This window comes from Bactrocera neohumeralis, chromosome 3 (genome assembly GCF_024586455.1).
Source record: "Bactrocera neohumeralis isolate Rockhampton chromosome 3, APGP_CSIRO_Bneo_wtdbg2-racon-allhic-juicebox.fasta_v2, whole genome shotgun sequence".
Classification (NCBI taxonomy): domain Eukaryota; kingdom Metazoa; phylum Arthropoda; class Insecta; order Diptera; family Tephritidae; genus Bactrocera; species Bactrocera neohumeralis.
The window spans coordinates 6,911,041-6,926,161 of record NC_065920.1 but is presented as its reverse complement, the minus strand read 5'-3'; the positions used below and the strand labels follow the sequence as shown (position 1 = coordinate 6,926,161).

The 15,121-nt window shown below is 38.4% G+C and overlaps 1 protein-coding gene across 4 annotated transcripts in view; it reads right to left on the bottom strand.

Moving 5' to 3' along the window:
- LOC126754154 (cGMP-dependent protein kinase, isozyme 2 forms cD4/T1/T3A/T3B) overlaps positions 1 to 15,121 on the bottom strand; it is a 137,207-nt gene that overhangs the window by 67,519 nt on the left and 54,567 nt on the right. For all 4 annotated transcript variants that reach the window (XM_050466099.1, XM_050466100.1, XM_050466101.1 and 1 more), the window contains one exon: positions 6,323 to 8,186. In XM_050466099.1, coding sequence (XP_050322056.1) covers positions 6,323 to 8,127 — 1,805 coding nt within the window. In that variant the 5' untranslated portion in view covers positions 8,128 to 8,186. The remainder of the gene's footprint in view (positions 1 to 6,322; positions 8,187 to 15,121) is intronic.

Here is a 15,121-nt window from a genome sequence, read left to right as displayed (position 1 = left end):
CGGATTGGACATTGAAAGGGCAAAAGGAATTACTAATTAATAGGTCTGTTCATCAACTAAAATTTGATTTTTTTCAATATCTGAAAAAATTTTGAATTTTCCAAAAAAAAAATCTGCATATCATAGATTTTGTGGCCGCCTGTGTAAGCCCTTGTAGATTTATAGGCACATTTTACGAATATAAGAAGTGTAAATTTGCCAAAACCGTTATCACATGTTCAATTTGTGGGTGTGTGGCTGCCTGTCCGCAGTTGCGATCGTGTAAATCACGGTCAAACGCAAAAGCGCGGGCGCTTGTAAAGCATATCGCAGCTATCTATTTGAAGCACAACAACAACAATGGAAAAGTATATCCATACGCGTATTAGAGGTGCTTTAAGTTGTCGCCAACAGCCAAGCTTTGCAGCAATTACAGCATTTACGGCGGTCGTTATCCCGCCGCACGATTGTGTATTTTATTACGATTATTAATAATAAATAAGCATTCGCTCGATAAGCGAACAGCAAACGCGCGAGCGAGTGCGTATTTATGTCGGCCAGCTGCGTGATTTATGAGCGCAGCAGTGCATAGGCGCATGCAACATGCTACACGACGTACAACGCGGTGTGGCATAGCACACGCATAGACAAACGCGTACTAGGCAATGCAGCGACTCACCCACTAACAAGCTTAGCAGGACCACAGTCACCATGTGCCAACTTTCCATGCCACAACCGCCGATTTTTACAACAACTACATATGTGGCAGGCAGCAGCCACTCACGTCAGGCCGTTCGGGCAATTTTACGGCAATAATCGATTTGGACGCCAAAAATTATTTTCGGTTTTTCGCGCGCATAAATTTTTGCCATTTCAAATATAATTTTGCTCTAAATTGTTTATGCATATATTAAATGTATTTTTTATCTAATTTATTATTATTTTTTCGTTGAAAAATTCGCGCACAATTTTCAAATTCATTTATCATAACTTTTTTTGTGGCCACATTGTTTTTGAAGTGCTCACTGAAAGGCCCAAATCGTTATACAATTAACGGAAAGTGGAACAAATATTATGTTTTTGTATTTTTTGTATTGTTGTTGTTCCATTTACAATTGCCATTGTAATTGCCGCCTGTCCGTTTGTTGCAATATCGATTGGTTTTATTGGAAAATTGATGCATCTACATAATTGATGGGTAAATCGACATTATAGTCATGTGTGTATGGGTGTGTGTGTGTGTGATTTTTGTTTGAAATGGCGATGCGCCAGTTGCAGGCGGCATAATGTGAAATGTTCCAGCGGCGATGAGGTAATTACTTATAAAGGATGTAGCAGCGTCTAGTTTTCGTAGAATTTCATAGTCGCTTTTATTAGATAGAGACACCCTAGGTGAGGCGTAGCAAGACTAGGGGAGCGTTTTGCGCGAAAAACTTCAAAACATAGAGCAAAACATCGAAGCTACAGAAATTATAGGTCTATCTGCTACATAGTCTAATAATTGTTTACACAATCTTGTTCAAGATATCCCTGAAGATCTTTTTATTACGTTGAAACACGTTGTTAGAGCTTTTCAGACCATAAAGAGTTAGATCCTTTAATAACTTTCCTTTTTCTTGTCTTCCTAATCGTGGCATCATTAGGAACGAGGAACCAAGGGCTCAAATAGGAACAGGAGCGGGCTTCTTCTATGGTAATCTATACACAGAAAATAGCTTCAAACTAAACGACTATACTTCCGTCTTTCAGAGCGAAATTGTGGGCACAACAGAAGGTTGCCAGTGGGCTTCTGCTCTAACTAGAAAGTTCAAAACCATCTAGTGCACAGCGTCAATAAAAACTATCCGTGGCGATATTACTACGTCTTACTTCGTTAGGTTATGCTAGCAGGCAATAACTCACACTTTCTGTAAGTAACTTAGTTAACATCATATTGGAATAAGAAGGAAATGAAAAGACAGACGAGTTGTCCCGCTCAGGGGTGTTGGGACCCAAATTCCCTAAGCTGCCTCTGACCATTCAGCTCCTTCAAGAGTTGTTTGGAGCCTAGAGCAACCACTGAAGTCTTAGAACTTGAGCAACACATAATATAATACAAAGTTACTTTGGGGCGGCATTGATGGTGGACATACGACAAAGCAAAAAAGAAACTGGGGGATTGTGAGGATCATCACAGGGTATCTACTCGTAAGATCTCATCTTTAGAAAATGAGAAAAGTGGAGTCGGCAAAATGCAGGGCATGCGCGGAGGACGATGATACGCTGGAACATTATCTATACGAATGCCTAGTCTTCAGTCGAATGATACGGCATATATTCCACGGTTCCCAATGCTTCAACTTTAGAAACATTTTTTCTTTACCAAATCCACTGAGACCAATGGGTCTAATGATAGCCTAAGTGCGACCGCTTGCTGTCTAGCGCTCGTGCGCCTCTCTTTTCAACCAAGGAACCAATACTTGCAAACTACAGCACTATAACTAACCAACCTTAAAAAATATCGCTAATATTTCTATCATATCGTTATAAAAGATATTTATTAGCCTTACAAAGCAATATCACTTCTCTTAAAATGTTCGAAGTACTTCAAAGGTGTTCTCACATATGGTTTGTGAACTCAAAAGCAATATCCGCCATTCGATAACTAAGTTGCACCTAATGAGATTGAAAAATAAGAACATTTCGAATAGCGATACTTTACTGAAGGTACTGAGTTTGTTGGTCAGTTGTTAAGATATTGATCTGAAATTTTCCACAAGTTCTTTTTTCTCCAAGTGTCTCCTGAGTCTTCAGGTTTAGTTTTGCATATAGCCGCTATAAGATTTACATCTGGAAAAGGTGTCATAGCACATACCTTACTTTTCTTATTCTTTCTTAGTACCTTACTTTTCTTATTCTTTCTTAGTGCTAAAATATATAGCACATTTTCCTTAGAATTGGAAAATCTCATTAACCAACTATTTATTTGAGTCTATTGTTTTTGTTGTTGCACACACATTTTATTAGACAGTTTGTATCTGGCGTAATTAAAAACGCTAATGAGAATAACCAGCAACGCGCCATTAAGCCCAAATTTAATTGCTAATTCTGCAGAAGAAGCTTCCCGAGTGGGTGAAGTCTAAATATTTATGGCAATATATAAACTATTTTTAGCTAATTTAACTTTTTAAGAGCAAAATGAGTTCATATAAAAGGCGCACGCATGTGGCATGAGAGCATAAATATGGTTTTAGATTAAATTGTGTGTGAGGCGCTACAAAGTGGCAAGCCAAGTGCTTTCAACAACCTGTCGATGTGTCAGCCACCGCAGAATTAATATTCGTATCGATAGCAATTAAAAAGGAAATTAGCATTATTGGTCTACATACACATATTTGCATACATATATAGGTATGTGTGTTTGTAGAGAAGAGCGGGAGAGCAGCAGCACGCACAAAAAATAAATAAATACGAGTTGATGAAAAAATAAACTCCCACCAAAGCCTGGCGAATAAATATTATTGTTAAACAATGTTGCAAATAAAAACTGGCAGCGGCAGAAATTAAGTTAGCGAAAACGCACTCAAACACATAAAGATACTTTGTAATTAACAGTGTTTAATGGCTAGCTAGGTGTTAGCCTTCAATTGGCGTACAGGAAGCGTGAGATCAAATCACAAATAGATATTTATGCACTAGGGTGGGTAAAAAAAAATCTTAAAACTCACGAAATATTTTTTTTTCATTTGGTACGCTGTAAAATAGGTGCTTAGACCCCTCTACGAAAATCTCTGCAAGTGTGTGCGCTTTTAATTGCAACGGGAAGGTTTCCGGCCTACAGTTTCTTAATTATTCTTATTATCATTTAGAAAAATTCATATCTCGCTGCCAAATACTTAAAAAAATATTTCATTTCAAAGATTTTGTAGGAAATTTAATGCTCTACAAAATCGTCTCTTACTACTTTTTCGTAAACCTAGTTGTTTAACGACTATTAACTTTGATATTTTGAAAATAATTATTTTTTTTTCTTATGCATTTTATGACTCAATGAAAAGAAGTATTTTTTTCTTATGAATTTAATAGTTCAATGAAAGAAATCATTTTAAATTGCAAGACTTATAGTTTTGTAGGAAATTTGTTGCTCTACAAATAGGTTAGGTTAAAATAGATGGCTGATCTAGAGAGATAACACGTGGACTGCTATAAGCAATCCTTTGTGAAGCCATAAAACAAACAAGTGTTGCATAAAACATATATTGGCTTTTTTGACCCACCCTAATATACACACAAATGCATATAGTTATGCATATTCATACAATATCCTATTTATGTATATATATAATATAGTTGTATACAGTATTTCAGCATATCTATTCATGAATCGCCTTTGTTGCGAAACTTTCATGCGTCTGTGTGAAGAAAACGTTTAAAAATAAACGCAAAAAAGTTCTAAACAAAAAGAAACTTATAAATATATATTCTGTTTGTATATTTTAAACACGCGGTTAAAACTATTTTTGTTTTTAAGAATAGTCGCCTACACGTGGCGCATTAGCCTACAACAACTAAGCTGACCAACTAACTAACCGCTTGATTTGTTCAAAAATAATGAAGTGACAGCTGGAAATTAGAAAAAAATACTAAAACTGCCATAAAAATAGCATAAACGTAATAATCGCACACTAAATGTGCGCATAATTAATCTGCGGATCACAAGCTTTTCAAATGTTTAAAATTAAAATATTTGATTAAAAATTTCCAAATGACAGAAGAGCAGAGAAAACAATAAAAAAAAACAAGACAAGTGAACAACAATATGTTTCAATTTCTCTGTGGAAATTTGTGCGTGAAAATGTGCATGCCGAGTAGAGAATATACAAGCCCACAAAAAAAAATTGAAAATTTTGAAAAAGATCCGACGTTTTCGAGCCAAATTTTTGTTCAGCGATGAGGCCTATTTCTGACTCAATGGGTATGTAAACAAGCAAAATTGACGCATTTGGGACCGAGAGCAACCTGAAGAGATGCTAGAGCTGTCATTTTATTCAGAAAAAACAACGGTTTAGTGAGGTTAGCGGGCCGGTGAAATCATCGGTCCATATTACTTCAACAATGATGCCGGTGAGAACGTAACCGACAATGGCGGCTGCTATCGCGCCATGATAACCGACTATTTTATGCCTGAAATGGAACCTTATGATCTCGGCCACATTTAGTTTCACCAAGACGGAGCCACTTCCCAAACATCGCATCAATCAAAGGATTTATTGAAAGAACACTTCGGTGAGAAGATAATTTGACGTTTTGGCCACCAAGTTCGTGGTTATTGCACCGCTAGACTTATTCCTGTGGTTATATGTAAAGTCTAAAGTATATGCGGATAATTCCGGTTCCATTCAGGCTTTGAAGCAAAACATCACAGGTATCATTCGCCAGTTACCAGTCGAAATGCTCGAACGAGTCATCGAAAATTGGACTCAATGGATGGACCTTTTGAGACATAGCCGTGGGAAACATGGAAATGGTTCACCCTTTATGTTGTTATGTTTTATGAAATAATTGAAAGACGACAAGAAACGATAAGATTTCATTGTTTCATTTCGAACATACTCCAGAGTTACAAAAGCACTTAAAGTGAGCATTCATTGCCTTTTGTTTTTGGTAGGTATGAACGATCCTACCTAAGAGCTGTCAAACATAGCAAGAGTTATTGATATCCTTTAGAAAACGGGACAAAACCTAAATATGATAGCCTTAGTGAAACGCTCCTTTTCAATGAACTAACTTAGACTATTCAGAATTTCTAATAAATAAGTCGACTACGAAGAATGCAACTCTGAAACGTTAAGGATTTAGATTTTGACAGGCATTTTTCAGTAGCAACAGTGTGGAATGGACACTCTACCACCTTGGTAAGGTTCGAGGCCCATCTAAAACCTCGGCCGTACCTTGGGTCAGGCACCCGCTTGCAATACAACCACACATTCGGTTAAAAAACTACAACAAACACGATATTCTCCAAAAGGCCGTGCCAAGAGGTTGGAGCGAACTCCAAGGTCCTCTGGTCCCCGGAGTACCAGACTTAAGTCTCCGGTCAGATCTAGTAGCCGAAACTACTAACAGTTGCGTTTCCATACTGCTCTGGACTGCTGCCTTGCGGTAAATTTAGCCTTATTTGAGTGATTTTTTCCCCTAAGATAGATAAGATTTTGTTTCTATTTTTTAACACGAGCGAAGCAAAAATGTATATGGAGAATTGATATTCAGAAAGGAATTAAATAATAGAAACGTAGCTCTTTACGAGTTATAAATTCGATACTTTTCATAACACTTTCTTCATACATTTATCACTTTCACTCACCTCTCATCCTTATCGTATTTCGGCAATGCGCCCGGCTCCAGCAACACTGAGGATTCACTTTGCGGCTCCGCAGAAATGCCTTGCGCGCGCTGTCGCTGATAAGCCTGACCACTTTTACGCTGCTGCACACCAGCGCCCGGCGTAGTGGCCGTACTGGCGTGTCGACTAAACGGAAACACACTTTGAAACTTATCCAGATGTGATTTCAGTTCGGCGATCTCGGTATCCTTTTGCACCAGCGCACGTTGCATCTCCTGAATTTTCAACTCTTTCGCCTGGATAACCTGCATGAAGCGCTCCTCCTGCGCCGATGTGGGCACATAACTGTTATTGAGAATATTCATGGTCTGTGAGGAATCGAGTAGTGAGTTTATGGTGGGCGCAGCCGTTGGCGCTGCATTGGCAGGCGCGGCATTGCCGCCCGTTATACACAGTCCTTGCATTTGTTCGGTCAACAACTTTTGCTGTTGCTGTTGTGCTGCACAAAAATCGGCCGCTTGGGTGGCAGTCGCGTAGAGTTGTGGCGGTGAACCCACCACAAAGGATGTGCTGCCGCCTTGTGCAACAGCTGCGGCTGCAGCAGCAGCAGCTACGGTGCCGGGTGCGTTCGTATTCAGGAATAAACCCTGTGTTTGCGCCTGCAGCTGTTGCAGTTGATGGTAGCGATGTTGCAATTGTAGCTCTTGTTGTTGCAATGAATTAATGTGTTGCGCGGCGGATGGCGGTACGGCGCCGTAAATGAAAGTTTGCGTGATCACGTCTTGCTGTAAGGGTAACGTAAGCGTACGTATAGCAGCCGTATTGCTGCCGAGTCCGGTGAGCGCGGGCAAACTATTGTTGTTCACCAGTCCCAGATCGGGTTGGAACTGAAAATTGGCGTTCGGCTCCTGCTGCATGGTGGCGGCGTTTTCGCTTATTTGCTCAGCGTCAACGTTACACTCTTCTGCCCCTTGCCCAGCTACGGTTGCGTTCGCGTTGTCGGTCTCTTCAGAAGCGATAACGCCGTTGGCCGTGACGTTGGCGGCGTTCGTACGCAGAACTGTTATACACGCGTTCGGTTCGGTAGCGGTGCTGTTTTTGTCGTTGATTGCGGAGGCGTTCGGGTCGGGATGCGCAGCGGAGACGCTACTTTCTCGCACCTCGTTGGCACTGACCGCGTTGTACGCGTTTGTTTTCGCTAGACAATTTCGACGGCCGCTGCCTCTTAAACTGCTGCCAATGCCGCTGTCTGTGCTATTATTAAATCGATTATATTCCTCGTTCTCACTACAATTTGTTGTTGTTGATTTTCTTCCAACAACGATTGTTGACTTTTGGCGGAACGATTGCCGTTCGTCCGTGGCTTTGGTTGCCGCCAAAGAATCTGCGGTTGCTACACTCTCCGCTGCTGCTAGTGTTGTTGTAGTGGTTGCGGTTGTGTTCAGTGCGTTCAGACCGTTAGTGGTGGGTGGTGTTGTTGACGCAACTGTGGTTTGTGCGCCGTTGTGTTTTGCTGCCGGTGGATCTAGTGTGTTGAGTGTGGTGCCGGGACCAAATGGTGCATTGGTATACTTCTGACTACTATTACCGTTATTTGAGCTATTGCTATGGCTAACTAACCACGAATTAGTCAATTGTGGCGGGGCGGGTTTGCGATTACTGCTAGTTGGCGGTTTGGTCGTTATGACATTCCTCTTGAACTGTTCATTATTATTCTGTAACCGATCGGGTGGCGGTAGTGAGTGAGGTGAATCACTATCACTGCTTTGCTCTGTATTGGCTGGCCTCTTGGTAGCGAAGCACAGCCGGTCAAAACAAATGCGCATTCAAGCGATTTTTTTGACACGCTTCGAGTGAAAGCAAAATGGACGTGACGACAGCAGCCCTGCGGAAATCATAACAAAAGGAAGAAAAGAAAAAATAAAAAGAAAAATAAATATTAGAAAAATATAAGTAAAACAAATAAATATGTACGGAAAGAAAATAAACAATTGTGCTATGACAAAATATAATATTCCAATGAGTATTAATGCAAAAGAATATGAACTAATCATCAGCTGATAGTCCGCAAATTGATGCGGAAGCCTTTTGTCGCGCTGGCGTTGATATTTTCATTGTGACGAGTGGAAAGAGTTTGCGCTCAATTAGCGCAATTTTTCTTGAAGCGAAAAAGGAAAAAAATATATAGTTAAAAATAATAAGTAAATAAAAGAGAATATTTTATATTAACAGCTTTCACGTGGTGTTTCTGTTACGTCTGAGATGAGTGTGAAGAAACGTTTGGAAGCATAGATTTTCAAATAGTTGGAAATTGGTACATTCGTTTTTTCCCCGACATATGAAATTACCTAAATGAAAATACTGCCTACATTTGGGCGCTTTGACCTATAAATGCAAACGCACGAGAAAGTATTGCCTATATTTCCGCGCTCAGATTTCGCTTTTTAGTAAGGACACATACCTCAAATTGGGGAGAATTCTCAGGTTGGTAAAGGTTAATACACCTCATTGTCCGTTGCGATTTTTACAATGGTTAAAAATATCAAAGGAAGAATTTAGAAAAGGTGATTCAGCTGTATCAAAAACACAAGCCTACGAGTGGTACAAAGGCCGGAAAGACGATGAAATGTTAACAAATTTAAGGATATGTATAGTGCTTGAAAATCGTCAGACAAGTGTTAAATAGATGACAAGGGAGCTCGGCATTTTTCGCGCGTCCGTACGAATGATTTTGGTGGATATTTTGGGTATGAAACACGTTCTTGCTCGACTCGTCTCGATAAAGCTGATTTTTTTTCCAAAGAAAGTACCGTAAAAAGGTCTGTTTGGATACGCTTGATCGTGCGAATCCCGATCCCACATTCATAGAGATCATTATAACTGCCGATGAGACATGGGTTTACGAGTTTGACATGCAAAAAAGTCAACAATCATCGGAATGGAACCCGTTTTTAGTCGATCGAGGAGATAAAACAAAATTCTCTGAAGGCCATCTCAAAAAGTGCTTATGAAAAATGTTTTGAGGACTGAAAAATCGTTGGCATAAGTGTATTACATATGGTGGGGATTATTAGTCGATAAAATTACGTTTTATTTACTATTTCTGGGTACTTTTTTGTCACAATATGTAAGATATGAACATTCTTTTATCTCTCCGGCCATTATCACCACCTCTACAAAAGCAATAGGTTATGCAAAAAAAATGCGTTTTTCTTTTGCTGACATAACCTTCATCCAAGATCATTTCTTCACGACAGAATAACTATATTTTTGTGGACTTTTTGGATATCTAAAAACAATTTTTAGGTTGTAGACCGCAATTACGTTAGTAAAAAATAGAGAAAATTAGGAAAATGATATTTTAAGAATGACAAAAATCGTTAAACATATTTATGTATGTATGTGTAAACGAAGAACATTAAAACACAGTTATAAATATGGGCATTTCTATCGCACATATGTATGAAGACACCGGTATAAAGTGTATAAATCGCACATTAATGGAAAATTTTCAACGAAAAATTACAGCGATTAATCAGCATTGTTATGGAAATTAAAAATAGTGCGGCAAATGTTACTCCGATCCAATTAAAATGCCTACGCTTCGTATGCGAACATTGTTTGTCTCGGCACAGAGGCACAGCAGACAGACAGCCGACAAAGGAGGATCGCAAACGGGCTGATAATAATACTATACTCAAGTATGTGAGTAAGTGAATTCCAGAGTAGGCCAACGCGTCGTCTTGTACATAATTATGCACGATGTTGTTGGTGGGCGCAAGTGAGTAAAACGACACAGACACCACGAAGTAATTGCGCGCTCCAATTACTGTATGTAAGCACATATTATACTCGTATATATGTGTGAGTACGTTTATCGCCAATTTATACACTTTTAACTGCCTAACTGACTGGATGGCTGCATGATTGTACAAAAACATAAAACTAAAATAGCAAAACAAAACAAAAAAAAAAAAAAACATTTGCAACTTTTTCTTTTATATAGTACATTGTTTTTCGTTCAATATGTTGTTGTTATAACTGTCGCCTGTTTGTTATATGCTAACTTCCTACTTTTCAATGCCAGTGCCATGTTTTACATTGTCAAACACGCAACAACAACAAAATGCTGGAGGAGTAGACAAATATAGTGCGCCTGTCAATGGGGCGTTTGTCGGCTGGCAGCGATTTTTAGCTTTTAGAGAGAGTGCCAAATGCGACACACCTAGTGGCGGCGTGAAACATAATGAAAATGCAAATGTAAACAAGGAAAATTAAATAGATAAAACAATAAAAAAAATAAAAAATAAACTTCAAAAGAAAATAAAAGTAATAAGTTGTTAAAATACTAAGAAAAAAATATATAAGATTTAATAAAAACGAAAAGCAACAAATGAAAAAAATTAATAATACAAAAAAAAAATAATAATTCATTACTGGAAAATATGTAAAAATGCATAAAAACTAAAACAAAAATATAAAAAAGTAAGGAGGAAGGGCTAAGTTCGGATGTAACCCAACATTTTATACTATTGCAACTTCCAAGAATTAAAGCCTGGGAAACTTATTTAGGCGCTGGCAAAACTTTAGATTAAAATATATTGCGAAAGAATTAAAGTTTTTAAATTGTAGATTTATATTTTTAGCTCGCATCAGCAAAATTATATTAAAAACACCTTAAATTGAGATATATGGTATTTTATAGACCAAAGAGGCTAAATTCAATATATTATGTTTATGTGGAAAACGTTTCTTTATATTAAAGATATGAGATTTAGATCAAGGTCACACACCACATATTTTTACATATTTTTTAAGAAAACTTTTCTATTCAGTTTGATTAAAATTTTACAAATTCTCACCAACATGAACGGTTTAAATGCAGGTAGAAAGACGGAAATCATTTTTTTTTGGAGCAATTTTATATATAAATAATACTCACTGACACACATATTCGACATAAAATTCGTTAGAATATTGTATATGGGAGTTGGGGGTAGTATTGAGTCGCTTTTATCTACAAGTATTTCAACCAATGCTACATACAACTAAAATGCCACAGGATAATAAAATGCTCCCAGAGTTTCATCAGTGTTCCTCCCATACAATCACCAATCATATGGAGTACAGTAAGCTGGATGATCAAAAAGCCTGATTTAGTTTTATAGAGGCTAGGTCAAATTTTGGCCCGATTTTATCAATTTTAGGCACAACGATACACTGTTTTTAGTAAAATATGATATGTAATTTTCATTGAGATAACTAAAATTTTTGCCCATATATCCAGCATAAAGTCACCTGGAAGTTCGAAAGTCTTTAAATTAGGTATAAGGGGGCTAGGGGTAGTATTGACCCGATTAAGCTCATTTTTAACACACAGGCATACTATTATCAGTAACGAATTCTTTCCAAATTTCAATTATATATCTCACACATTGACAAATATTTTTTGCAAACCTCAACTATGGGCACTGGGGTCCACATATTCGGTTCATGAGGCCTTGAACAGTTTTGGTTGGATGAGACCATAAGGTGGCATAGTTCAAACGCACTGTTCGTGCAAAGTTTTATCTCGTTATATTAATGCTTCTTGATTTTTATACCAGAAAGTGAAAGAATCGAAGGGTATTTAAAAGTGTGTTATATGATAAATAGGCGTTCAGTTTCACACTGTGTCTTCTTCTTCTTTATTGGTGTAGACACCGCGCCAGTTGTTCTTCTTATCGCTGTTTGACGCCAATTGAAGATTCTGAGTGTTGTCAGGTCCTTGACGAAATCATCTAAGACTTCGTAATTATGACTGACAACAGTGTCGTGGGAGCCAAGTCGAAGGCGAGTGCGACGTTTGTTTGTTTGATGACATGAGATATTGCGTCTTGCCCTCGTTCACTATCCGACCCATTTGCTTCGCTTCCCTATCCAGTCTTTAAAAAGCAGAACTAACGGCGCGATTGTTGAGGTCAATGGTATTAATATCATTGGCGTACGCCATAAGCTGTACACTCTGACAGAAGATTGTACCTTATCTATTTAGATCTCAACTCGAATTATTTTCTCCAAAAGTAGGTTCAAGAAGTCACACGAAAGGGAGTCGCTTTGTCTGAAACCTCGTTTGGTATCCAACGGCTCGGAAAGGTCCTTCCCGATTTTGATGAAGCTTTTGGTATTGTTCAACGTCAGCTTATACAGCCGTATTAATTTTGCGGGAATACCAAATTCAGACATAGCAACTCCTTTTCTTGTTGTCAAAAGCAGCTTTGAAATCAACGAAGAGGGGGAGTGTGCCGGTTTTCTTTTCACGGGTCTTTTCCAAGTTTAGAGCAAGCGTGGAAGTTCACGCAAGTGAAGAAAATTCTATGAGCGCCATTCACTTTTGAGGTCAGAAACGATTCTCTTACATATGGCTCAAGTAGTTCACAACTTCCGGTCTTAGACAAAGTATTTTTTGGGTAGCCAAAAAACATATGTTTGAAGGCGAGTTAAAGTGAGAAGGTGAAACAACTCTCCCCAGGGTTGTGCGCTGAGTTTGGGACTCGCCACGTAAAAAACTCCCCCTATGAAAAGAAGATGTTCCGAAATATGGTTATCTGTAGTACAAGATTCCAGCAAACTGTGAAATAGGAATATTAAAATAATGCCATCTACTGAATCTGCTTGAAATCGGTCAAGCAGGTCCCGAGATACGAAATTTCACCCGGCTTGAATTCAGCTCTTCTAAGGTCTCACATACCATTTCGGAAAAGCGGAATAAGCTCCAAAGAGTTTAGAAATTAATACAACATATATTACATAATATTATTTTAAAATGAAATTGGAAAAATATCCCATTCAAATACATACATACATACATATATTTAAAAAAAAATTAGGAAAAGAAATAAAGAAAACTCAGCTTTTAGAAATATTTAGAAATTTTATGAAATTAAATGCTTTGGCTTCATATAATCTTTATTCAACACAATAAGTTGCATTTCTATTTAAAGCTGTCGTCCCTAATTTCCGCAAAGCTTAGTGGCGCTAGAACAACAAACTTCGCACGCAATTTACTTAAATGACAATGAGACATTAATTGCCTGTGATTTCGATTCACCTTCGCCGAGCATGAGTGAACTGATGATATGACTCGTGCTAGGCGGGTACGCCATAAATACACCTAAGTACCGCTAAACACTAACTGACTGCTTATCTAAGTAGCTACCATAAGCAACATAAAAGCATACAAAAAGTTGAGAATGTGTGTGTATGTGTCACTAAGCTGGTTTAGAAGCCAGAATGGCAGCACGGAAGTGGAGCAATTGTCACATAAATAGAAGCCTTACTTGCGGTTACCGACACGGGTGTATCTATGTTATGCGCTTGTGAGCTTGAGCCTTTAAGTGTCAGCGATAAATTCGCATTTCAACGCGCATGCGTATCTACAAACATATTTATTTAGCGCGCGAAAGGCGCTTTGCTAGTAATTAAGTATGTATTCATGCCACCGGATATGCCGGTAAGCATATAGTATATGTGGTATGGTCACACTACACCCGATCCACCAATTCACCAATACTAACCGCTAGGCGTGCACCTTTTTGTGCATTTTTTTGTCGCTTTTTAGCTATCAACTATCACTTTTGGCGTATTTCATTTTGTTATGCGTAACTAATGAATATGTATGACTTAAAACATATGTACATGTGTATGTAAGGTGAAATATGTGCGTTTGCGCGCATTCATACATATTAATGTCAGTGTGCATTTGTTGAATTTTTGCGATTGCAACCAATGAAATTTAATATAGTTGTTCCTCGTGCTGATTGGTTACGCCAGTCGTACGCATGGATTAGTTGGCACAGTGGGCCTGATACAGGTAAATAATATATGCTCCACATATACTTTTGCGAGGTTTTTAGAAACAAATTTGCAAAAGTTGTTTTTATTGCATATGTTGAAATTTTTGAGGAACGTTAACTTCGGCTGCACCTGATATACCCTTCACAGGTGCATTTCTTTTAGTAACTATGTGTTCAGTTATATGGAAGCTATATGCTATAATCCGATCTGAACAATTTTTTCGGAGATTACATTGTTGCTTTAGAAAATAATCTGTACCAAATTTCGTGAATATATCTTGTCAAATGCCAAAGTTTTCCATACAAGAACTTGATTCGGAACGTTAAGTTTGTATGGCAGCTATATGTTATGGTGGTCCGATATCGGCCGTTTCCGCTCAGCTTCTTGAAGAGAAAATGACGTTTGCAAAATTTCAAAACGATATCTTAAAACTGAGGGACTAGTTCGTATATATACAGACGGACGGACGGACGGACGGAAATGGCTAAATCGACTCAGCTCAACATACTGATCATTTATATATATACTTTATAGGGTCTTCGACGCTTCCTTCTGGGTGTTACAAACTTCGTGACAAACTTAATATACCCTGTTCAGGGTATAATGACTAAGTAAAGTGAGATCGCACTCATCGCTACAGCTTCTCTTCTGAAATCCCTACCCTAGTTACCGCTAAGAACTCCTACGATTGCGGCAAGATAAGTGCCGCTATGAGAAAGTAGTTCAGTGGATATTCTGCGTCTTTCTCCAAGTTAGAAAGAGATCGCCGCCGCACAGTAACTAGTCCATAGGTCCGGCGTTAGAAACAAGTGGACACGAGCGACACAGTCCATTCGCAACACTTTGAAGAAGATCATTACTAGGTCACAGTTTAACGATATGATGTCTTTTTACCGAAAACTGCAGACCATGTTGTTCGTTGTTCTAACAGGTACATAGTCCCCGTTAGAATGGTAAGGGTTAGCCAAGTTGTCGTCGACGTCA